General features: G+C 50.3%; 1 protein-coding gene across 7 annotated transcripts; it reads left to right on the top strand.

Moving 5' to 3' along the window:
• Nucleotides 1-1,832: 1,832 nt before the first annotated feature.
• Nucleotides 1,833-23,824, top strand: UBA1 (ubiquitin like modifier activating enzyme 1). Of its 7 annotated transcripts, none has more exons than XM_086386391.1 (27): nucleotides 4,980-5,062; nucleotides 6,273-6,374; nucleotides 9,645-9,761; nucleotides 9,892-9,950; nucleotides 10,051-10,219; nucleotides 10,308-10,442; nucleotides 11,372-11,478; nucleotides 11,739-11,829; nucleotides 11,937-12,069; nucleotides 12,565-12,662; nucleotides 12,783-12,929; nucleotides 13,061-13,237; nucleotides 13,364-13,468; nucleotides 13,556-13,636; nucleotides 13,993-14,148; nucleotides 15,787-15,952; nucleotides 16,107-16,303; nucleotides 18,611-18,675; nucleotides 18,919-19,114; nucleotides 19,837-19,911; nucleotides 20,031-20,220; nucleotides 21,365-21,453; nucleotides 21,742-21,834; nucleotides 21,963-22,154; nucleotides 23,071-23,172; nucleotides 23,275-23,375; nucleotides 23,496-23,824. In XM_086386391.1, exons 2-27 carry the CDS (start codon nucleotides 6,372-6,374, stop codon nucleotides 23,629-23,631), a joined length of 3,180 nt encoding a protein of 1,059 aa, XP_086242517.1. In that variant the 5' UTR covers nucleotides 4,980-5,062; nucleotides 6,273-6,371; the 3' UTR covers nucleotides 23,632-23,824. The 7 variants fall into 7 exon arrangements, with proteins under 7 accessions (XP_086242520.1, XP_086242518.1, XP_086242519.1 ...); XM_086386390.1 differs by having other exon boundaries at nucleotides 4,980-5,188; XM_086386394.1 differs by lacking the exons at nucleotides 4,980-5,062; nucleotides 6,273-6,374 and adding an exon at nucleotides 1,833-1,908.
• Nucleotides 23,825-25,005: the final 1,181 nt, after the last annotated feature.

Below are 25,005 nucleotides of genomic sequence, written 5' to 3'. Positions count from 1 at the left end.
CATCTCCCAGTGCTCTCCCTTCCTCACTCCTCTCCAGCTACACACACTTCAAGAACTTCCAACCTCAAGGCTTTGCACCTGACGTTCCCTCTATCTGATGCTTCCCCCCATGTTAAATATACATGGTTTGCTTCCTCACTTTTCACAGGCCACCTCCTCAGAGAGTTATTCCCTGACTACTCTACATGGAGCATCAGGGAAGATCTCTCAGAGAGAGGCAAATGATAAACCAGAAGGAAAAGATGTGATGGAAGAGTGCTCTTGACCATTGCAAGGGGAGTAGGAGATCAAACCAGTCAATCCTAAAGGAAATCAGTCCTGAATATTCATTGGAAGGACTGATGCTGAAGCTGAAGCTCAATACTTTGGCCACCTGATGCAAAAAACTGACTCATTGGGAAAGACCCTGATGCTGAGAAAGATTGAAGGCAGAAGGAGAAGGGGATGACAGGACAAGATGGTTGGATGGCACCACCAACTCAATGAATATGTATTTGAGCAAGCCCCGGGAGATGGAGAAGAACAGGGAAGGTTGGCATGCTGTAGTCCATGGGGTCACAGAGAATCAGACATGACTGAGTGACTGAACTGAACTGAGTCGCCTTGCTGTGTTCTTTGCTGTGTTCCTGGAGCCCTGCACTTAGTAGGCACTCAATGAATCTTTTTCAGATGAGCAAATTTGGAGGATTTGAGGACAGGATATGTGATACAGAATTTGGGATAAGGCAATAAAGGCATTTTGTGTTAATTACCTTGGCTGGAGCAACACCTTCTCAGGAGGGCCTTCCATAACCAGACTATCTAAAAATGCAACCTTCCCCCACAGATTTCCCCTTGTGCATGCTAAGTCACTTAAGCCATGTCAGACTCTTTGAGGCCCCATGGACTGTAGCCCGCCAGGCTCCTCTGCCCATGGAATTCTCCAGGCAAGAATACTGGAGTGGGTTGCCATTTCCTACTCCAGGGGATCTTCTAGACCCAGGGATCAAACCTGTGTCTCTTATGTCTACCTGCATTGGCAGGCGGGTTCCTAACCCCTAGCGACACCTGAGAAGCCTAATTTCCCCTTACTTTGTTCTATTTTTCTCCGTAGTAGTTATCACATATACACAACACATATTTACATATCTATTTAATTGCATATTCACATATGAATATAGACTATACACAGTGTGTATGTGATATATTTATTATATATATAGTTTTTTTTTGGGGGGGAGCAGCACTGCTCCCTTGTGGGATCTTAGTTGACCCATCAGTGATTGCCCTGAGCCTTGGGCAGTGAGAGCACAGACTCCTAACTGCCAGGGAATTCCCTACAGATGTAAATTATTTACATACTGATACTAGTTATCATGTAACATTTACAAATATTGATACATTTTATTAGATAAAATTTTTACATTTATGGGCTGTCTCTCTAGTCTGTCAGCTCCCTGAGGGCAAGGAAGATGCCTAGCACCTGGCCCACAGCTTGAGCTCTGTAAGTGTCAAATGAATGAACTTTGGTCAACTGAGCCTCAGCTTTTCCATCTGTAGGATGAATGTGCCTTTCCATCTGGAGTTACTTCCATGTTCTGATTCCTTTTCCTACCCACCCCACCCCCCAAAGTACAGCTCCCGGAATTCCACAGCCCAAGTTCACATTTTCCAGTACCCTGGGAGCTCCTGCCCACCACGTGCACCAGGCACCGGCCCAACTGGACTACGACCCCCAGCATGCCTCGCGCGTTCGGGAAGTACCACAACTCATAGGGGTGTCTGGGTCTGACACAGGCTCCAAGAGAGCAGGAGCAGGGGAGGGCTCCCCTCTAGCTTAGCATCTGTGGTACGTCCCAAACCGGGGGCCCTCCAAGGCCCCGCGCTTCCGAGCTCCGCGCAAACTCTGGCTCTTCTTCTACGCCTGAGGTGATTTGCTCTTCCGTTGCCCCGTGGCTTCGGCTCATCTCCAGCAGGAAGGAGAGGCTTCCGCCCGGCACAGGGGGTGAGCTGGATCAAGGTCCCCCCAGTCCCCTGAACAGCATTCGAAGGAGGGAGCTCAATTTCGGGGATCCTCGAAGGGGCATATTTGGGAGCTCTGAGCCCGGTGTGGCATTTAGAGGTGGCTGTTTTTGAGGGGACGCAAGTGGCGTTAGGGACTCCGGGGTGGGACTTTGAAGTCTGTTTTCGGAGCGTCCCTCGGAGGCAGGGTTTATACCCCTTAGATACTGGGTTTAGGGGGATGTTTGGGGCGACCCTTAGGATCCATGTATGAATACTCTTGTCCATGAGGTAGGATTTGGTGTGCTTCCCAAGGGGAGAGGCAAAGTTTGAGGTTCCTGAACTCAAGGCGGAATTTGGGGAGGGCTTGATTCAGGAAGGGTCCTGATGACGGTGGGAACAGGCGGGACCGACGTGGCATGTGGAGGTATCTAATGGCCTTTGTGACCTCTGCTTCTATTATGATGTCTCACCGCGCTTGGGTATTAAAGGCTGAGAGACCGGACACATTGGGGCCCACATGTTGTTTTAGGAAGAGGAGCCCCCAGCCCAGGCTGTAGAAGGGACGCTGGAGCCTAGCGTGCTAGGCTCTTCCGAGGGGACAGAGTGTCACCGGCTTTCCTTTGCCATGGCTTTATTCGCTATGCATGAGGAGATGAGCTGTTGAAGAAGACCGTTTTGGCCCTTTTCACACCTGGTTCGTTGGAAGTATCAGCTTGTGAATTATTCACAAGGGAGCGGTTCATTGTGCTTAAGGGGCGTGCTGAAAGGGGCGCCTTGCAGTCTGCCGGGAAAATTTAGATCACACTGATAAAGCGTGAAAAGGTGAGTAGCGGCCGGAGTTTTCTGTGGCTTGTCTAGGGGCATTGTGCATAATTCATGAGGGGCGTAGCTTTTAGGGCTTCATCGGCACGATCCGCTCTTAGCTTTTCCTTAAGAGGTTTCAGGATTTAAAAGTTTTGCGTCTCACGAAGGGATGAGGCCTGGCGCATTGTTCATTCTTTGCTGCCCGATAATCCCAGATTATCAACAAAGACTCTAGATTCAAGTTACATCGATCCTTGCCAGCTGTGTGATCTTTGGCAGATCTGTGAACTTGAAAAAATGAGTCTGAGCATAATGGTGATCAGGTTAGTTTGCACTCATTTAGCAGCTTTATTAGACCATTTAATCCCCACAACAACCCTGGGAGGTAGGTTATTATCGTCCCACTTTATAGATGAGGAAACTGGGACACCAGGAGGCTAAGTAATTTGCCTAAGGTTACTCACAGTTAGCGAGTGGCTGAGCCAGGATTGAAATCCAGTTAGTCTAGTTCGAGAGTCTGTAGTCTTAAATACCATAATGTCTCTCTCCCACCCACCCAATTCACTGGTACTTCTACTACTACTACTGTTAGTCATATAGCACCAGGTGGCCAGGCACTGTTCTGAGCCCTTTCTACATGTTTATTCATTTAAACTTCATCACAAGGTAGGTTACTATTGTTCTCATTTTATGGGTGGGGATACAGTGGCCCAGAGAAGTGTCTGGTCCCAGGTCACAAAGCTAGTCATCGATGGGTGGAAGTGATTTTTGTGAGGATTTGAGAACTCAGGAGGTCTCTTTGACCTGAGACCTGAAGGAACTGATTCCCTGCTCTGCATTCCTGAGACAAGTGGCACAACGCATGGAAAGGACTCACCAAAGGAACCACCACATAGCAGGCGATCGGTTAATGTGATCTATTATTATTAAATAGAAATGTAGTGGGTGTTTATCATGTCCCTGGGGCTTTGGTATACAGTTGTGTCTCTTGGTGACCTTAGTGCTCTGTTTTACAGTGTAAATCTGGAAGGGTGTTTCAAGGCAATATTTTTTAGATAATGCCCCAAATTGGGGGTTTCTCTGGTGTCTGGGTATACTCTCACCCATAACTAATTTTATATCAATACAAAATATTATATTTACATGTTACCTTTACATTAATATATAATACTTTAAAAATGTAACAGTGCTCTGTGCCAGCACTGCTCTGAGTTCATTTCATAGTTTATACTCTCTGGTTTTCATAGTGACACATTTTGCCTTTATGATGTAGGTGGGTTCTACTACTACCCCCATTTTACGGTTGTAGAAACTGAGGCAACTGCCAAACGCCGGTAGTAAACCTGGATTTGGGTGGACCAAAGCAGCTCTGGTTCACGTGCTTTTAGTTAACGGTGGGGAGGAGGCAGCTCCACTTCCCCCTGGGTTTCCCCTGCGGCTCTGCAGCATCTTTCATTATTCATGAACAGGAAGCGGTGACCGTGTTGTCTTGGCTGGAATACCATAATCCTTACTTGCTGGGCGGGGCTGGCTGGAGTATTTCTGTCCCTCCAGCCTCATGCATAATTCATGAGTAACTGGGTGGTACCTTTCTTGACCTCTCTGAGTTTCCAGGTTGGGCTGCTGCAGTATCACTATTCATTATTCATGAGCCAGGTGAGAGTATTTTCTTGTGTTAGCCCTATTTCCCTGTTTACAGGGTATTAGATGCAGCAGTGGGTGGACCTGTCTCTTTTGTCCTTGCCCACCTTATGCATTATTCATGAATGTGGCCTCAGTCTCCTTGGCTTCCAGGCTGCAGCAAGATTATTCATTATTCATGAGCATTGGGGTGTGGCTTCCATGTTTTAACATTGGCTTTCTGGTTGCGGGGTGTTAGTCAACCAGCCACCCGGCCTCATGCATAATTCACAATCAGGAAGTGTGTCTTTGGTGGCCTTTCTGGGTTTCCATGGTATCCTGGCTGTAACAATGTATTCATTATTCACGTTTGACGGGCGTGCCCTCTGTGTCGTTTTACCTGTTTGCCTAGTTACTGCCAGAGAAGCCAGCAGATGGTGGTATTCCCCTTCGAATGAGTTACAAACGGGGACCATCATACATGATTCATGAATGGGCGCGGCCTGCGTACATCCGGGTTTCTGGGGGGTGGGGCCCAAGGTTTTGTTCCGGCCTCGGGCTCCGCGGCCGCCATCTTGTGTCGGCGGCGGCGGAGGTGAAGGAGGTGGCAGGAACGAGCAGAACCACTACGACGCGGGAGGAGAAGTCGGCGGCGGTGATTCTAGGCGGCCCAGGCGGCGGGGAGGAGGAGGAGGAGGAGAAGGAGGAGGAGGGTGGCGGCCGGGCTTGTCTTCGGCTCCTAGAGGAGTTGGCGGCGGCGCGACCCGGGGAACCGGCATTGGTAACAAACGGCCTTTCTCAGCGCCTTGGCCGGGGCAGGGGTTTCGGGATTGGATGGTGTTGGGCCGGTGCTGGGCCAAGCTAATGTCGGGGCGAGTGGTGATGACTTGGACGGAGGGATCGTTGAAGAGAAGTCGGGGGTCCATTTTGGGCGGGGCCGATATTCCCCATCTGGGACCAGTCCAGTCCCTCGGGCTCTAAAATCTGACCTTAGGCTCAGACCTCCAGAATCTGCTATTAGAGACTCAGCCAGCATTCCTAATCAGGGACCTGGCCCTGTCCTGCATCTTGCATAGCAGATCGGAACTTCCCCCAGTCAGCAATGGAGACTTAAACGGGATCGACATTCCTGGTCAAAGCCTCCTACCAGTGTATGTCATTAAAGACCTACCCCCAGAAGCTTTCTTCATTCACCCTTCGTTCCTCAGAATTTGTCCTCGCAGCTTCCAAGAGGGGCCAAACCTCAGGAAGGGTCCATTTGGTTTCATTTAACCTTCTCTAGCATCTTCCTTCAGAACCATCCTCCACACGCATACGCACACACACACAGTCTGCCCTTAGAGCTTTCAAGGAGTCTAGACCCTGTAAAAGGCTATTTGTGCTTGGCCTCCATGTCAGAGACAACTCCTCCACAAACCAGAGGTCTCCCAACCCACCTTGGCTCTAGCATCTTCCCTCTGAAACCCTTCTGGGCCAGCATTTCTATTCAGAGGTCCACTTCAGCATTCACCTTTAGAGACTGCTTTCATTCCTAGAATCTGTCCTTAAAGACTTCTTTAGGGGAGTGTCTCCTTTTGTCTTGTGGTCCAAGTATTCTCTTTAGAGACTATCCTTTGCGGGCCTCAACATCTCCCCCATCAGACACTTCTAAACCCCAGTATCTTACCTCAGAGTTTCCCAGGGGACCAGACACCAGGGAGGCATTGCTTGGACACATAATCCTCCATCAGAGATGTCTCTGCCAGCCTCTGCCCTTGCAGACCCTATTGGCTCCTAGCCCCTTGCATCAGACTTGCCTCTCAAATCCCACCCTTCACTCAACCTCTGCCTTCAAAAGCCAACCAGGGTTCTGGCTTCTCTCACAGATCGCTTAACGTTGAATCAGGCCTCAGAATCTGCCCTCAGAGCCTTCCAGGATCCCAGCATCTTCATTCAGGGTTTCAGCTTCGTTGGACCCCAACGTCATGGTCAGTTGTCCCTTCCCACAACAGGTCCAGTTGTTCTCCATCAGAGTAGAAAACCCCTCCTCAGCACTGACTCTTAGAGCCTCCATGGGCTTCCACATAATTGGTCAGAGAAACCCTGCGTATTGAAATCTTTGGGGCCAGAACTGTCTGGGCTCAACCTCCCCTTTCCATTCCTCAGAGCAGTTGCAGTACCTAGCATGTACCAATCAGAGATCAACACGAGGCCTTGTTGCTCTATTAGAAATCCCTCCACAACCCCACGCTCAGCATCCACCCTTGTAGCCTCCTGGATCTCTGACATCAAGGTCACAGACACCTTTTCCCCTGCAAGTCCCTGTTAATTTTGGTCAAAGATTTCCCTCTGCCACCAGTGTAGACCCCCAGGGCCCCAGCATCCTCCTCATGGAGAGCACCCTTGCCCCCAGACCCCATCATCTTCCTGAAACCTCCTGGATGGGAGGATGGGCCCCAGAATCCCCCATCCATTCCCTGTGTAGCCTCTGGGGCCTCCAGTGCAATTTCCCTGCCCTTTCCTGAAAGCTCCTTATCCAAAGACCCTGATTTAAGTCTTAACAACCTTGCCCAGTCACACCCTGGCTGTCCATCACACACCACCCCCACCCCCCCGCCCCGGACTTGTAACATCCCCTTTCCTGTCTCCCTCTGACCCTCCAGAGGCTCAGGCAACCGCTTCCTGATGCTTCTGTTTTATATTCCTGGGGATTTCTCATTTAATCCCTCTTAGGAGGCTTGACAGGCCCCAGCATCCTGTGCCCTACCTTCTCCCCGTGCTGATGTCTTGACCCTGTGGCTGCTTGCTCTCAAGCCTGCTCCAGGGCTCCTACCTCACACCACCTCTGGTTTGGGTGGTAGAGAATGCTCAGGCTTCAAAATCAGCAGTTTGGAGATCTCAGGCAAGCTCTGAAGCTCTCTGAGTCCTGGTTCAGGTTTGCTGAACATTTGGTAGTACGTGTGTCCTAATTGGGGCCATAGCATGTGTTGAGAGAGAAAAGGTATTGATTTTATACTTGGGGTGGAGGATCTTTAGATCTGCTCTGGGGTTTCTGCCCCAGACCCCTTTCTGCTTGCCCTGAGACTGGCCTGTTCCCAATCTCTGCAATTGAAGTCCTCTCTCAGACCATCTGCTGAAACCTGCTTAGACCCTCACTGCCAGCACTAGGGATCCCGATGTCAAAGTCTAGATAGCAGAGATCTCTCTGGCCCTGGACCATTTTTAATTTCAGGTGCAGGGAGATGGTGTGTGTTCAACAACCAAATCAGTGGCAAGGCAAGGAGATAACTAAGTAATAGAGGTCTCTCTGGAGGTATCTGGGGAGGAGCTTAAGTCGCTGAGTTCTGACCACAGACTGACTTTTTTAACCTCCCTAGCAGCCCCTTGAGGGTATTTCCATTTGTCTGTGCTTTGCGGGGGGGGGGGGAAATGGGGCTCAAAGGAAATGAGCTCCCTACTCTGTCTCAGGAAGTCAGTCATAGAAAATGGAATTTGCCGTGGTCTCCCAGCTAATTCACCAAGCTTCTACCTGGGTTGGTTCTTGGTATTCCCAGCAGTTCAGCTGGGTGCCTTGGACTGTAGCCAGCCTCCTGCCTCCTGGGTACCCCTCCCTCACCTCTCATCTGTCAGCCATGTGGACTGTGCCCCAAGCTGGGTCCTGACTCTGTTCCCCCAGGAGGCATTTGGCAAACAGTCTAGCACCAGCTGCATGACGCTGGGCAAGTGACTGGAGTTTTCTGAGCCCTTGTTTTCTTATTTGTTGCATAGGTATAAGGTTATTTGGTTTGTGAGCATTGTTAGAACTAGACAAAGCCCCTTACCCAGAGATTGATGGGCAGTAAGCTCCTAGTAGATGTTAGGGTGCTCTTGTCATCTTGCTTACTGCTAGCATGTGACAAGTGCCAAAGTGGCCTCAGGTACAGTGGGGGTACTTGGTGTGATTGGGTGTCAGAAAAGGCTCAGTGTAGGAGAACAGAGGCTTAGAGGTGCATTGGTGGTGAGGGGAAATGATTCAGAGTCCTGTCATCTCCAGCCTCTGGGTCCAGTCACCCCCTCGCTCCAAGATCTCACTTTCACAGCAGGCTGCATTATTCTGTCTCTGGGACCTAGTCCTCATGAGCTCAGGTTTTTCCATTTGTCTGGCAAGGACACTCAGCCCTGCCTCGCAGGGTCAGGACCATTGAGTAGATGAAACGCCATAAGGTTAGGAAGCAGCCTGGGCTTCCAGGGTCAGCAGGTCCTAGTATGATTCCAGCTTGGCCACTCTCTTTGTGGGGACCTCAGTCAAGTCTCCAAAGTCCCTGAGTGGATTATTTTCTTCCAGTGTGAGTTGGGGGGCCATCTTACTGGTAGTAGTCCAAACCCCACAGAGGTGCCCTGAGGACAAAGTGAGGCATAGCTCATTAAGTGCTTAGTTTGATATTTGGCACAAGGAGGACTCCTAATAAATATTCATTTATCATTGTTGACCTGTTTAAAGGACTCCACATAGGGACAAGGCTTGGGAAGTGTGTATTTGCTCTTTCTGTCTGCAACTTCTTTTATTGGCTCTGGGTGATTTCCCCTCCTGGAGCTGGAGGTGGTGGGGAGGGGGTTGGACTTTGTGAAACTCTTTTCTGTGAACCCCTCTGGGAGCTGAGTTCTCGGCATAATATCTCCTGCCATCATGCCACCCTGGTGGATGTCCAAGCCACGTTTCCCTCTCTAACCCTGGTCGTTGGGATTAAAGGGGAGGAGAATGGCTCCTTGCTGTTGCCTCCCTCCCTGCTCCATGTCAGGCTCTCTGGTCTGTGTTATATCTCATCACTTCAACTCCATGGGGTAGGTAAGTGGTATTCTCACCTGTGTTTTCCAGGCAAGGGAACCAAGCCCTTAAGGGTTAAATGATATCTATTGAGGAGTGGCAAGGTCTGACCTGAAGCTACATCCTTCCTCTGACTCCCCCACAAGTACATTCTTGTCACTCCTTTCCCCCCACAGGATTGGAGTCTCTCCCTCATTATGCTGGGCTGGGGAGAAAAGCGAATGGCCTGGTGGTCAGCAGCATGGATTGCAAGCCAGACCACCTGAGTTCAGATCTTAGCTCTGACAGCTGTGTGACCCTGGGAAAGTCGCCTCACCTCTCTGTACCTGTCTCCTCTTCTGTAAAATGGGGATATTAGCTCTTACATCTTCCCTTTCTGCCCCCCAGTCATCACTAACCAGCAGGAACACCCCCATGCCCCAGGCTCACTTCTGATTTCTTTTATGCTCTCCAGATGTCCAGCTCGCCGCTGTCCAAGAAACGTCGCGTGTCCGGGCCTGATCCAAAGCCGGGTTCTAACTGTTCCCCTGCCCACTCCGTATTGTCCGAAGTGCCCTCGGTGCCAGCTAACGTGAGTGTGTTCTTCCTAGAGACTGGCAGGTGGGGTGGTGGGTGGGAAACATCTTCTGTATCCCTGTCCTGTCTGTCCCGTCCCTCCTCCTGCACATCTCCCTGAACCTAGTGTTCCCCTCCATTTCTAGGGAATGGCGAAAAATGTCAGTGACGCAGACATAGATGAAGGCCTTTACTCCCGGCAGCTGTGAGTGGGGCCGAAGTTGGACTGTGAGGTGGGAGGGGGCTCTGAATGGATAGGGTCAGGAGGGCGTGACTCTGACCTGTGACACCCTCTAACCTGGCAGGTATGTGTTGGGCCATGAGGCAATGAAGCGGCTCCAGACCTCCAGCGTACTGGTATCAGGCCTTCGGGGCCTGGGCGTGGAGATTGCCAAGAACATCATCCTCGGTGGGGTCAAGGCTGTCACACTGCATGACCAGGGCACTGCCCAGTGGGCCGACCTCTCCTCCCAGGTTCCTCTTTCCATCCCCCTTCTTTGCCAAGGCCCCAGCCCTCTGGGCTACACAGCCAGTTCACTTCTTCCTACACTCTCCTTTGCAGTTCTACCTGCGGGAAGAAGACATAGGAAAAAACCGAGCTGAGGTCTCCCAGCCCCGTCTCGCTGAGCTCAACAGCTATGTGCCTGTCAGTGCCTACACCGGGCCCCTTGTGGAGGACTTTCTCAGTGACTTCCAGGTACCATAGGCCTCATGCCCAGTTCTCTCAGAGCCCAGCTCTGGTTTATTCTTTTGATAAACATTTAATGGGCTAGCCTGTGAGTCAGGTTTCCCGCTAAGGCTGCAGCAAGGGAATGCGAGCAGGCTTTAGGCCCTGGGCCTGCCTCTTTAGGAGGAATATTGTAAGCCAACAGGCGGGAAGGCATAGTGGTTATGTGCAGAGACTGAAGCCAAACTGCCTTGGCACGAGTCTCTAATTGTACTTGCATAATGTCGGGCCAGTAATGGAGTCTCCTGTTCCTGCCTTTGTCTGTCTGCAGACATGGGAATGGTAGTAATGCTGACTTGATAAAGGTTTTGTGAGGGCTATGGACTAGCAGCTGGTTGTTGGTTAAATAAAACTCTGGGCCAGAAAGAGGAGTTGTGGGAGCTGAAATTCTGCCCCAGGGTGTCCCTGCGAGCCAGGACACTGCTGCTGAACCCTGCTGTAGCCATGGAAGCTCACCCTGATGGGAGTGGGTAGGCATTCAGCAGAGACTCATGGCTGAGCAGGTGTTTTAAGAGTTGGGAGCAAGTGGGTGTGGTAGGAGTGAGCTCAGACTTTGGCTAAGGACAAAGTTTTACTTCTGTGTCTCCCAGGGCATGGCAGGGCTGTAAACAGGCAGCAGTGGGTGTTGGCAAATGAAGGAGTCAGCTGTTATCCAGACTCTGTCCTCCCAGTTGCCTCTTTACCTTGCCTGCCATAGTCTAGGGATTCACATTTCCTTTCATTGAGTTTTGCTTGGGCTGAATCTGATACGTGGTAGATACTTTCTGTTTGTGATAGAGAGCTGAACCAGCAAAGCCTTAAGGACCCCGTGAGCCCTCCTATCAGCCCTCCTCTATGATTGCTCCCTTTACCCTTCACCCTGGTGCTGGGCCCTTGCCTGAGCTTCCACCTCTCCACAGGTGGTGGTCCTCACTAACAGCCCCCTGGAGGACCAGCTGCGGGTAGGTGAGTTCTGTCACAGCCATGGCATCAAGCTGGTGGTGGCAGACACCCGGGGCCTGTTCGGGTGAGTGCCCCTGCTCTTTTCCACCCTGACCCCTGCCTTGTCCAAGAAAAAACCCCCAAGCTCTGACTGCCCTCAGCCCCCCTTAGGCCTTTGGGTTTTGGATGCTGCGTGTTTACCTTGCCTCACGTAGCATGAGCACAGTCTGATTCCCAGCAGTGATGGGCTGATTTGCTCAGCAAATACTCACTGCATCTTGAGGGACACGTGCAGTCTCAATGTGCGTGGGACTTGGGCATCAGCCCTGTTGCCTCCCTCTACAGGCAGCTCTTCTGTGATTTTGGAGAGGAAATGATCCTCACTGATTCCAATGGGGAGCAGCCGCTCAGTGCTATGGTTTCTATGGTCACCAAGGTGAGGAGGCCAGCCTTGGGTCCTGGCAGGCGGATGGGCGGTCACAGGCCTTCCTGTCTACTCCCAGTACCCTGAGCCTGCCTCTGAGGTACTCCTCCTTCAACCAGGACAACCCCGGTGTTGTTACTTGTCTGGATGAGGCCCGACATGGCTTTGAGAGTGGTGACTTCGTCTCCTTTTCGGAAGTACAGGGCATGATTGAACTCAATGGAAGTCAGCCCATGGAAATCAAAGTTCTGGGTGAGCTAGGGCCAGGGGGGAACCAGGGGAGATAGGAGGCGTTTCCCTGGGCTCTGCGTGAGGGGAGACACATCCTGGGTATCTGGGATGAACCAGAGGTAGAGTTTCCTAAGGTCTACCCAGCAGGGTGTGGGAGAGAAGTGCTGTCTTGTGTTTGAGCTGTTCGTAGAATAGGCCCCTGATGTCTGCACTGAGGGGAGGCGAGGTCTCTGGTGTTTGAACAAAGATCAGAGGATCCACTTGTGTCTGAGCTGATTCAGACAGGGAGCAGAGAACGTCTTCCATTGTAGACTTGGGGTTAGAGATGCGGGGTCCCATGGGTGCTGGGTCTGGGGTAGAGGGGAGATGGTTTCTGAAGTTCGAGTAGAACTCAGGATGGAGAGGAGATTACTCCTGATATCCGAGCTGGGTCAGGAATGGATTTTCCCTCATCTCGTAGGTGGTTGTAGGTTTTAGGGAGAGTGGGTGTCCTGACATTTTCCCTGTCTACCCTAGGTCCTTACACCTTTAGCATCTGTGACACCTCCAACTTCTCTGACTACATCCGCGGAGGCATCGTCAGCCAGGTCAAAGTACCCAAGAAGATCAGCTTCGTGAGTGTGAGGGGCGGTGGGCTGTGGGGGATGTGGGGGCTGGGGCTGGGTATCTCACGGTTCTCAATTCTTCTCTTCTGATTCTTTTTTTTTTTTTTCCTGATGCCCTGCTTCCCACAGAAATCCTTGCCAGCCTCCCTAGCAGAGCCTGACTTTGTGATGACAGACTTCGCCAAGTATTCCCGCCCTGCCCAGCTACACATTGGCTTCCAGGCCCTGCACCATTTCTGTGCTCAGCATGGCCGGTCCCCTCGGCCCCACAATGAGGTGCGTGTGGGTGAGCCAAGCCAGGGCAGATGACCTTAGCACTGCAGGCCCGTTCTGCCCCTCTGCCTACACCTCTCACCCCCGACACAGTGACCTAACAAGCGTGCTCTTGGTTCCTTTGGCCCCACTAGGAGGATGCAGCAGAGCTGGTGACCATAGCCCAGGCTGTGAACGCTCGATCCCTGCCCGCAGTGCAGCAGGGCAGCCTGGATGAGGACCTCATCCGGAAGCTAGCATATGTGGCTGCTGGGGACCTGGCTCCCATAAATGCCTTCATTGGGGGCCTTGCTGCCCAGGAGGTCATGAAGGTCAGCGTAGGTGGAAAAGGGCAGGGTTGGGGTAGGCCAGGCGCCTACCTGCCTCTATCACTTGTCCCATCTGCATGAGGCCCCAGGTAAGCACTGACTACTTCCCCTCTCCTGTCCATTCTCCAGGCTTGCTCTGGGAAGTTTATGCCCATCATGCAGTGGCTGTACTTTGATGCCCTTGAGTGTCTCCCTGAGGACAAAGAGGCCCTCACAGAGGACAAGTGCCTCCCGGTATGTGAGTAGGGCCCTGGGGGAGGTGACATAGGTGGCATTTCTGGTGAGGCTGCTCTCTGACCTTTCTCCCTTTGCATTCCTCAGCGCCAGAACCGTTATGATGGGCAGGTAGCTGTATTTGGCTCAGACCTGCAGGAGAGGTTGGGCAAGCAGAAGTACTTCCTGGTGAGTGATCTGCTGGGACACCTGCTTCCTTCATATCCCCTGGCCTCTGGCTACCTGTTTATGGGGTCTCTTGCCACCTGAGGGAGTGTCTTTTGGTTCTTGTATCTGTATCACATGACTTGTGCCCTTTTTTTTTTTTTTATCTTGGGAAAGCCTAGTATGTCCTGTTTCCCCCATCTGTGCCTCTGCCCTCAGATGACTAGGTTATTTTCACAGTCGTGGCACTTAAAGATGTGGCACTAGACACCCCTCTTGCTGTTTTCTGGGGAGTGAGAGTACAGAGTGATGAGTGACTTCATGCTGACCTGCATCACCCTGACCCAGACACTCTGTGTCTTTTCTTGGTTGTCTTCTAGGTGGGCGCAGGGGCCATTGGCTGTGAACTGCTCAAGAACTTTGCCATGATTGGGCTGGGCTGTGCAGAAGATGGAGAAATTGTTGTCACAGACATGGACACCATTGAGAAGTCAAATTTGAACAGACAGTTTCTGTTCCGGCCCTGGGATGTCACTGTGAGTGTGATGGGGGATGGAGGTGGTACTTTGTCATCTTGTTTTTCTCTTGTCTTTTGTTCCCATTCTTCCTAGAAAGGGGGCTTTACTGCCTTTTTCTTTGCTTCAGCTCTCCCTCAGTTTCTGTCACTCGTTCACTGAACGCTGAGTACCCTTCCATTGAATCCACTGTTTTTCATCTCCTGTTTTCTTTTCCCTTGACCTCTTATGAATGCTGGTTGGGACAGTGTGTTGGGGGTCCCAAGTTCAGTGATTCACTAGGGGGACTCACAGGACTCAGCATATAGTCATACTCAGGGCTATGATTTCTTCCAGTGAAAGAATGCATAACAAAATCAGCAAAGAGAAGTTGGCTCATGGGGTGAAGTCTGGGGGAGACCAAGCACAAGTTTCCAAGACTGTCTCCCAGTGGAGTTGCACAGGACACCTGTAATTCCCCTAGTAGCGAATTGTAACAACACATGTGAAATGTTGCCAGTCAGGGAAGCTTGTAAGAGACCTAGTACCCAAGGATTTTACTGTGGGCTGGTCATGTAGGCGCCCTCTTCTGGGAACATCCCCAAATTCCAGACTCCTAGAAGGAGAGCAGGAGTTTGGCCTAAGCCATAGGATTTGCATAAGCAGCCTAGGCACAGTGAGCAGCCTTTACTAGGTGGAGAATGGCAAGAACTCTCTTGAAATCCAGGTTTCCAGACTGCAGCCAAGGCCCAACCTGGCCAGGAGGCCTCTCCTAGGAGAGCACTTGTGCTAGGTTCACTGTTCTGCACAGATAGAAGCTAGGTTATACGGGGATCTAGCTAGTAAGCCTTGTGTGGGGAACAGCATCATTGCCTGGCCAGGATCGACTCCCCTTTTGTTCATTCATTTATTCACCAAGTAATTATCCAGGTAGGTGCTCTTGTAGGTACTTGCAGTACACCAAGGAAACAAAGATTTGGTGGGGTGGGGACAGAGTAAAGAATAAACACAGTACAATAATAAAGTTTATACTCAGCGTTCTTGGTAAGTGCTGTATAGAGGAAAGAGCAACAGCAAGATGAGGGAAGTGGGCAGGCCAGGGAGATCAGTTTGCAATTTTGATATGTGGAAGGGCTCATCTCTGCCGACTTGGAGGGCGTGAGGAAGTAGAGTTCCTCAACCACTCAGGCCAAGATCCTGAGGTGGGAGGGGAGTCGGAGATAAGCTGGAGGAAATGGGGACCAAGTCATCTTACCTTCAGTGGAGGCAGGAGCAAGGGAGGGTTTTCAGCAGAGGAAGGATATGGCCTGACTCAAACTTCTTGTCTGTATGCTAAGATTGTTTTGTTTGGGGGAAATGTTCCCCAGCCTAGGTGCCATTACCTGAAAGAACAGTGGATGTTGGGTAGGCAGAAGAACAGAAGGCTGGCCTGTTGTCTCCAATCTTTGCCTGTCCACTGCTTCCTTCCACCGAACCCCTGGCATATCTGTCCCTGCCCTAGCCCTGTGGTTCTGTCATGAACTGTCTCCTGCCAAACCAGAGAGCTTCCTGAACTCAGGGCCTAGTTCTTCGCAGCATTAAATATGTCAACCTTCAGGAGGACAGCTCTGTAGGGGTTCTCTGGTTGCACACATGAATAACTGAGTTTTGTTCCCCCATTCCCACTCTCACCTCCCCTAGAAATTAAAGTCTGACACAGCTGCTGCAGCTGTGCGCCAGATGAATCCTCATATCCGAGTGACAAGCCACCAGAACCGTGTAGGTCCTGACACTGAGCGCATCTATGATGATGATTTCTTCCAAAACCTGGATGGTGTAACCAATGCCCTGGATAATGTGGATGCCCGTGAGTTTGGAGGCGGGTGAGGAGGTCAGGGGCCAAGTTGCCAAGTTACGTGTATGCGTGCGCACGTGTGTGTGTATGTTTTGGAGGTGTCTGTCTTCCTGCCTCCTAATGTTCTGTCTTGCCACTCATGTTATGTTGTGACCCCACCCCCCAGGCATGTACATGGACCGCCGCTGCGTGTACTACCGTAAGCCACTGCTGGAGTCGGGCACACTGGGCACCAAGGGCAACGTGCAGGTGGTGATCCCCTTCCTAACAGAATCTTACAGCTCCAGCCAGGACCCGCCTGAAAAGTCCATCCCCATCTGCACACTGAAGAACTTCCCCAATGCCATCGAGCACACCCTGCAGGTGATCAGCATTGGTGGGAGAGAGCAGGGAACAGGCACCCTGGCCTCATGGCTACCGACCCCTCTGCTTTTTCTCTAAACCTATCTCTCTTACTTCCCATCTTGTAGCCTAGATTACTAGAATGATCCATTTCTTTTTCTCTCTTTTTTGGGAAAATTTTCAACATTTAGGGCTTCCCTAATAGATCAGTTGGTAAAGAATTCACCTGCAATGCAGGAGACCCTGGTTCGATTCCTGGGTCAAGAAGATCCACTGGAGAAGGGATAGGCTACCCACTCCAGTATTCTTGGGCTTCCCTTGTGGTTCAGCTGGTAAAGAATCTGCCTGCAATGCAGGAGACCTGGGTTCTATTCCCTGGGTTGGGAAGATCCCCTGGAGAAGGGAAAGGGTACCCACTCCAGTATTCTGGCCTGGAGAATTCCATGGACTGTATAGATTGCAGCGTATATTTCTAGAATGATCCATTTATTTCTCTTTTGGGAAAACTTTCAACATTTAGACAGAATACAAAGAATAGTATGAGGAACACTCAAATACTCTTAGATTTAACATTTGTTAATGTTTTGCCACATTTTCTTAGATCCATGTGTTTTGCCACATTTTCTTAGATCCATGTGTACGGCAGACATCACAATGTTTCACTCCCTATACTTCTTCAAAGGGAGGCTATATTCCCACACAACAGGGTCTCAACCTTAGCACTGGTGACAGTTGGGGCCCGATATTTCTTTGTCATGGGGGCATCCTAAGCACCATAGGATGTTTAGCACAATTCTTGCTTCTATCCACAAGATGCCAATGGCACCCCCTTCTGTTTGTGACAACTAAAAATGTCTTCAGACATTGCCAGGTGTCCCCTGGGGGCAGAATCACTCCCAAGTGAGAACTGCCACATCTAGCCAAAATACCTTCATGTTGAACACCATTAGTGGTAATTCTTACTGTCTCTCCTGGTTACTTATTTGTCTCTAACAGTCCATATTCATGTGTCCACTGCTATTGCTCCAAATGGGTTTAACAGCTGGTTTTCCAGGATGATTTTGTTGGTATGATGCATAAACATATAATACACAGCAGTGCACATATTATCTGCCTGGAGGTTTTTACAAAATGAACATATCTAGGGTATCCAGCACCTATGTCTCAAATCAGAACCTGAGGATAACCATTGTGCTATCAGATGATTCTTACTGCAGTCTTTGAAAGCAGACCATTCAGAATGTTTAGTTGAAGTATGGGGTATGGGAGCAAAATAGAGAAAAAAAAAGTTTCCTCCATCACTTTCCCTTCCCCCTCTCCAGTTCCAGGCTGGGTGTGTTTATGTTTGTGCACCTGCCACAGTGTCACTAGGCCTTGAGTGACCTTGGACTTAGCTTCTCTGTCTCATGAGATGGAGTTGACAGTGGTGTATACCTCATAGGGTTGCTGTAAAGCACTTAGCATTCACTATGTATCTGGTGCTATTTTAAATAAACTGTAAATGTATACATACATGCAACCCCTGAGGTACTTAGGACTGTTACAGTATCTATTTGGGAAAGAAGGCAATGGCACCCCACTCCAGTACTCTTGCCTGGAAAATCCCATGGATGGAGGAGCCTGGTAGGCCGCAGTCCATGGGGTCGCTAAGAGTCAGACACGACTGAGCGACTTCACTTTCACTTTTCACTTTCCTGCATTGGAGAAGGAAATGGCAACCCACTCGTGTTCTTGCCTGGAGAATCCCAGGGATGGGGGAGCCTGGTGGGCTGCCGTCTATGGGGTCGCACAGAGTCGGACACGACTGAAGCGACTTAGCAGCAGCAGCACCACAGGGTTAAGTGTATTCCTGAAGTCACAAAGTTAGATACTATGTAACAGCTGGATTTGAACCTAGATCTCACATCTGTGTCCTCCAAACCCCCTCAAAGGGCAGAACCTCTGTCCAGTTTGCTGCTGAATCTTCAGGGCCTGTATAGAAATTATTTTGGGGTTTGCTCTGAATTTTCTTTTTTCTTTTCTTTTTAAATTTTAAAATATACATAACTGAACCTTTTTTTTTTTTTAATTGAGGCATGCCATATTTCAAGTAAGGTATACAGATCTTAATTTTTTTTTCACACATTCACTAGTGTACTGTCCAGGTCAAGTTCATTGGTTTTTCAGTTGAAGTGTTAGGCGGTTGAGGAGTGGGGAAGTTTGCGGGGGGCTTACCTTCTCCCAGAGCAGCTATGTTCTTCCCATTGGATTTGTTCACTGATGGTGTTTCTAACGCTTCCAGAAGTCCGTTTTGTCCACCATTGCCCCCTGTAATCTGTTTGTCTGTAGTGGGCTAGAGATGAGTTCGAAGGCCTCTTCAAGCAGCCGGCAGAAAACGTCAACCAATACCTCACGTAAGTAACCAAATGTCCCCTCAGCCCACCCCCTGCCTGCCAGTCAAGGCATCCTGGCTGCTTTCCTCATTGCTGTGACACCCAGCACAGGCACACTTCTCAAATGAATCTGTGAATGAAGCTTGAGCCTCATTCCATTGGCGGTCAGGATTAGCTTTCTCTGGAGAAAGTGAGGTTGCCCTGGAGCCCACTCCTGAGGCTGCTGTGTAATCCTGCCCCTTTGACTCCCCCAATTCCTGATAGAGACCCCAAGTTTGTGGAGCGGACCTTGCGACTGGCGGGCACTCAACCCCTGGAGGTGCTGGAGGCCGTGCAGCGTAGTCTCGTGCTGCAGCGGCCACAGACCTGGGCTGACTGTGTGACCTGGGCCTGCCACCACTGGCACACGCAGTACTCTAACAATATCCGGCAGCTGCTACACAACTTCCCTCCTGATCAGGTAACGCCCACTTGCCAGGTCCACTTGGCAGAATGCGTTTTTTCCGTAATGGGAGCCTGCTTTGAGTTCTCTGGCTCCTCCTGGGGGTTATTCCAGCTGTGGCACATGCCCCAAGGTGTGGGGAGTCTCAGAAAAATGATTAAACTTGACCTTTTTTTGCCATCCCCTTTCCTTCTAGCAAGAGACTTTCATTTTTATTTCCCTTACCTGTGAGGTGGGCTGACTCATCCACCTCCTAGGACTGTAGCGATCATAGAGGAGAAATCTTCGAGTTAAGAGCTCAGGAAATCAGTGGGGGTTCAACTCCAAGCACCATTTGCACTTGGGCAAGTCACATAGCTTCTCTCTACTTCAGTTTCCTTGTCAGTAAAGTAGAGGTGGTAATAATTACCTCATGAGGGTTCTTGTGAGGATTTCTTGGTATTTGTTAATATTAACTCAGTACAGTACCTGGCAGGTCATAAGAGTTTGTTAAGCTGTGTCTTGCACAGAGTGAGTGCCAGGAGTTCTTTTAGTAACACCCCTAGTTCACCCTGGCATCAGAACTTCCATTCACAGGACCCTTACAGTCTGGGTTATTCATGATTGACTCTATCCCCTGCCATGCATGCCCAGCCAGGGCTAGTGAATAGGGCATACCCAAGGCCCAGGTGAGAAGTTAGGATTGCTGGAGAGGCTCCAGTTTTAGATCCTGCTCCTCAAAAATCTCTCCACTTCTTTAGCTCACAAGCTCAGGAGCTCCATTCTGGTCTGGGCCCAAACGCTGTCCACACCCACTCACCTTTGATGTCAGCAATGTAAGTCTCCTCCTTGGGGTCTCCTAGGGTCAAGTGGAGAGTGGGTGGGAGGGAAGGAGGCCGAGACGCCCCAGATGAGGGCAGACGTGCTCACCCTTCTGGGCCCTGCCTTCTCCCAGCCCCTCCATCTGGACTACGTGATAGCTGCTGCCAACCTGTTCGCCCAGACCTACGGGCTGACAGGCTCTCAGGACCGAGCTGCTGTGGCCACACTCCTACAGTCTGTGCAGGTCCCCGAGTTCACCCCCAAGTCTGGAGTCAAGATCCATGTCTCTGACCAGGAGCTGCAGAGCGCCAATGCCTCTGTGGGTGAGGATGTTTGGCCCCTCTGCCAGGAGTTACTGCCCCACTGGTCCTCTGCCCAGTGCAGCCTCCTCACCAGTTCTCTGCCCCAGCACTGCTGTGCGACTCTGTCCTGAGACTTCCTTCTTGATCTGTTTATCCGGAGGGTGTGGTCTTGCTCCTTTGGTATCTGCCCCTATCTTCTCACCCCCATGTTCCTCCATGTGTGTCTTCACCGTGATATTACCCTCCACATAGTTTTCCTCATCCCCCTCTTCATATTTTTACCCCAGTTCCCCATCTCTCTCCCCCAGCTCATGCTGTCTATTGGGTGAAGGGCCAAACAGTTGACTCTCTTAGGCCATATTAGTGTCTGCAGCTAATGATCTCTGCAGTTGAAGCCCAAAAGCAGCCATACACGATGAATTGAATGTGGCTGTTTTTATTTTCTCCCATGTCTCCCATCTTCTTCCCAAATATCTACCCCTCATGTTCCTCTCTGTATATTTTTTCTACTTCTGCATTTCACCCATATTTCCTTCATTTTTTCCCTCATATACATGCACATGTATTTGTATATGTATAAAACATAGATAAGGTACATGTAAAATGTGTATAAACGTGTGTGTGTGTATATATACACGTAGACACAGTGTATGTAGAGTATATATAGGGTGTATGCAGTCTTCTCACCTATCTCACTCTCTCTATATGTCCCTATTCTCTACTTTTTTGTATCTTCTGTCCTCTCATCTTAACCACATCTGCATATTTCTCTAAACTTCCTCTCTGTATATCTTCCCCTGCCCTTTTCCCCTGTATCCTCCATGTCTCCCCACCTCTCTGCATCATTCTCCCTGAGATCTACTGCTCTCCCGTTCTTATCTGTCCATCCCCACTTTCTCCTTATGTCTTTGTTTCGGTTCTTTAGTCTCTAGAGATACCTCTCTTACCTCTCTTGATATTCCATGCTGCACCCCTCCCACCCCAATCTTCTTCAGGTTTGTACTCTGTTGTCCTGCACTGTTTCTTGCCATTGTCCCTCGTCTCTCCCAGGATGTCTTTCCTTTTCAAATCCTTTGTTTCCCTAAACACCTTTTGCCCCACTTGTTTCTACCTCAGACCCTGGCCTTGGGTCTAAAGCGTTGATGGTGTCCCTCTCTCCCTGCAGATGACAGCCGTCTGGAAGAGCTCAAGGCTACACTGCCCAGTCCCGAAAAGCTCCCTGGGTTCAAGATGTACCCTATCGACTTTGAGAAGGTGCTGGGTGGGGGCCCCAGCAGGCAGTGGGGATGGGATAAGCATAGGTGGGATGGACAGAACAGGCTTCTGGGGATCGGGAGGCAGCCCCAGGCCTTTGTGGGATTGGATCATGGGCCTGCTAGGCGGCCCTGAATGAATAGATGTTCCCAGCCATGCCTTTGTGATCTGAGAGCCCAGCAGGTAATTGCAGTGGATACTTGTGCCCCTAGAGGCCAGGAATCTTCTTCCTCTGATTCTCTCCTATTGTCTGCCTACCCTCCTCCCTTAACCTCTCACTCCTAAAAGGATGATGACACCAACTTCCATATGGATTTCATCGTGGCCGCATCCAACCTCCGGGCAGAGAACTATGACATTCCCCCTGCAGACCGGCACAAGGTGAGGCAAACCCAGACCCAACGTTCCACCCCCTCCCGGGCTGGATTTGCCCACATTTCATCCCTTCTTTAGACTCAGCCTCTTCTACTCTTAACTTCCATCTTCCTTGATCCTTTGCTGCCTCACAGAGCAAGCTGATTGCAGGAAAGATCATCCCAGCCATTGCCACAACCACAGCAGCCGTGGTTGGCCTTGTGTGTTTAGAGCTGTACAAGGTGGTGCAGGGGCACCGACAGCTCAACTCCTACAAGAATGGTTTCCTTAACTTGGCCCTGCCCTTTTTTGGCTTCTCCGAGCCCCTCGCAGCACCTCGTCACCAGGTGAGGGTCTATATTAGGAAGTGGGTTTGTGGGTGGGATGTTTGTCTATAGAGCTGGCTCTAGTTTGCTTCATAGCCTGTCACCAGGAGAGGGTTTCTGTCAATGTGTACCTCTTTCCTTCGTGTACACCTTTGTTCATTTATTCACTTACCATGTTTTTTTTAAGTACCTTCTATGTGTTAAGTAGGTGTCTGATTCTGACTGTGGAAACCCTCAGAAAAGATATTTGAATATTAGATTATGATTAAAACTGCACAAAAGTAGCACCCAACATTTACTGAGTGCTTGCTATGCTCAGTGCTTTTACTTGCTTCATTCATTTATGCACTCAAATATTTATTGAGCACCTACTGTGTGCTAGGTACTCTTACAGGTGCTAAGGTTATATTCATGAAATAGAGTAATACAGTAAACAATATTAGAACCTCCAAAAAAAGAATAAGATAAGGAGAACTTGGGAATACCAGGGGGCAAGGGGATGGCTTTAGAATTTTAAATGTGGGATAGTCAGGAACGGCCTTAAGGAGAAGATGACATGTGAGTCCATACTTGGAGGAGGTGAAAAGACAGGCCAGGCCTTGCCAGAAAGGCATTCCATAGAGAGGGACCAGTGTCTGCAAGGGTACTGAGGTAGGAGTGTGCCTGGCCTGTTTGAAGAAGAAGTCATTAGAGCAGAATGTGGGAGAGGATGAGGGGATAGGAAATGAGAAGAGAATAGGATTCCATGATGTAAGGCCTTGTCTCAATTATCATAAGGGTTTCACTGCTTACTCAAGGCCAGACAAAAGCCACAAGAACATTTTGGACAAAAGAGGCTTGTGGTCTGACTTAGCATGTCTGCATGAGTGAGGGGGAAGACTGATGAGGTTTGGTGCCCTGATGGCCCCCATGCCAAAGACTGCTACTTTTCCCACAGTACTATAACCAAGAGTGGACGTTGTGGGATCGCTTTGAGGTACAGGGTTTGCAGCCTAACGGTGAGGAGATGACCCTCAAACAGTTTCTCGACTACTTCAAGGTGAGACCCCTTTCTGACTCTCACCCCACCTGGGGGTGGCATGTGCAGGTGACTGACTGGCCTGTCCACCCCTGTAACACTGCTGTCCTCCCCCTCTTCCAGACAGAACATAAGTTGGAGATCACTATGCTGTCCCAGGGCGTGTCTATGCTCTACTCTTTCTTCATGCCAGCCGCCAAGCTCAAGGAACGATTGGATCAGCCGTGAGTTGGGTGGTGGGGAGCCTCAACTTGCAGCTGTCCCACTGCTGCTCACTGCCCCCAGCTACCTGCCTCTTCTCACTTACCTTTTGCCTTCCTGACCCTCTGCTCCCTTGTCCCCAGGATGACCGAGATTGTAAGCCGTGTGTCGAAACGAAAGCTTGGCCGCCATGTGCGAGCACTGGTGCTTGAGCTGTGCTGTAACGATGAGAGCGGCGAGGATGTTGAGGTCCCCTATGTACGATACACCATCCGCTGATCCGTGTCCTCTCCTGTAGACTGACCCCAGATCCCCTCTCCAGATCCCTTCCATCCCAGGGCTCCCATTTGACCTCTGGCAGTGGCCCAGCTAGCCAGGCTTGGTGTTCTCCTCATCCCCCTATCTGAACTCCTCTTGCCGCTGCTTTCTACCTTGTTCGGAACCTGACTCCTAATAAAGAATTGTTAACCCAGATGTGGCATACCCTGCTGGTTCCAGGGAAAGAAGGGACTTCCTGGAGCTGTGTAGTTGATGTGGTAACCCAAAGGGCTCAGCCTCATCCCCAGCTGCCAGCATCCCAGGCAGAGAAAATGTGGGAATTGCCATGTCTTCCCCTCTGTCCTTCCTGCTTAGGAAGAAGTGGCAGCATGGATGAAGCCATAGAGAGCAGTTATCTAGGTCTCTGTGACTTCACTAGAGCTGGGTTCAAATTAGCCTTCTCTGTCTCTAGCTCCTAACTCCCTCCCTGCCTTATTGATTTTGAGAGGTAGTAGAGAGTAGTGTTTGAACAAGTCTTTTAACTTCTCTAACCTTGTTCCTCTTCTGTGAAGGAAAATGTATGGCAACCAGTCAGCCAGGGCTTGGTCACTATGGCTTATGTCCTTGGGGAAGATCCCTTCCCACCTGGATCGAAGCACTCAGACCCTGGACAAGCCTTTAGCATCATGGTTCCCAGTGCCAGGAATGCCTGTGGTGTCCTTTGTTCAACTTCCCTGCTGAAGGGAGGGCTCAACAGCTCTGCTGGACTGAGGAATGCCAGTGTTTGTGCATACTTTGAAGTTTTGATGAAAATATTTGGCTGAGAACATCTGTGGAGGAAAAACTTCTTTCCTGTCCCTCAGGTCTGGGCTTCTTGTCATGAGGCTTCCCACCTGTGAGAGCCGGATGTGGGTTGTTGATTGGTTAGAGCTGGCAGTAGGAGGCCCACCACAAACCCCACCAGGACTGCAGAACTTCCCATACTCTGTCTTAGGTCTTGGCTGAGCACACCAGACAGTTGAAAGCACCAGTCTGGCCACGTGGTGCCAGAGGATGCTATTTATAACCACTGTCCTTCACCCAGCCAGACTTCCAACTTTTTCCTTTTCTATTTAGAAATTCCTTCACTCAAACCTGAGTATTGGGAATTGCACAGCCTAGCCTGAACTTCACCTGACACCCATCACAGCCTGTCTGCACAACTTTTGCCTCCTGGGCCAGCTCCAGACCCCAAGCACAGCGTATGCCCTTGCCTACATTTCTCTGGTTACTTTTCTTGGTCTTTGCTGCTTGGGTGACCTCATCCTTCCATACTGCCCTTCATTCTCCACCAGGACATTAGGGATTGAAGTGCTTTACCTCTGGGATCCATTTACTGGCCATGCTGGCTGTGTA

The sequence above is a fragment of the Bos grunniens genome, chromosome X (genome assembly GCF_055505025.1).
Source record: "Bos grunniens cultivar Pamir isolate PY7600 chromosome X, Bosgru_T2T1.0, whole genome shotgun sequence".
NCBI lineage: Eukaryota > Metazoa > Chordata > Mammalia > Artiodactyla > Bovidae > Bos > Bos grunniens.
The sequence above is the reverse complement of the archived record's forward strand: the minus strand, read 5'-3'. Positions and strand labels throughout refer to the sequence as shown.

Coding starts and splice junctions, on each gene's coding strand:
- UBA1 (XM_086386391.1), top strand. Junction 11,830..11,936: donor TGGTTTCTATGGTCACCAAG/GTGAGGAGGCCA, acceptor TCCTTCAACCAG/GACAACCCCGGTGTTGTTAC. Junction 12,930..13,060: donor CCCCTCGGCCCCACAATGAG/GTGCGTGTGGGT, acceptor TGGCCCCACTAG/GAGGATGCAGCAGAGCTGGT.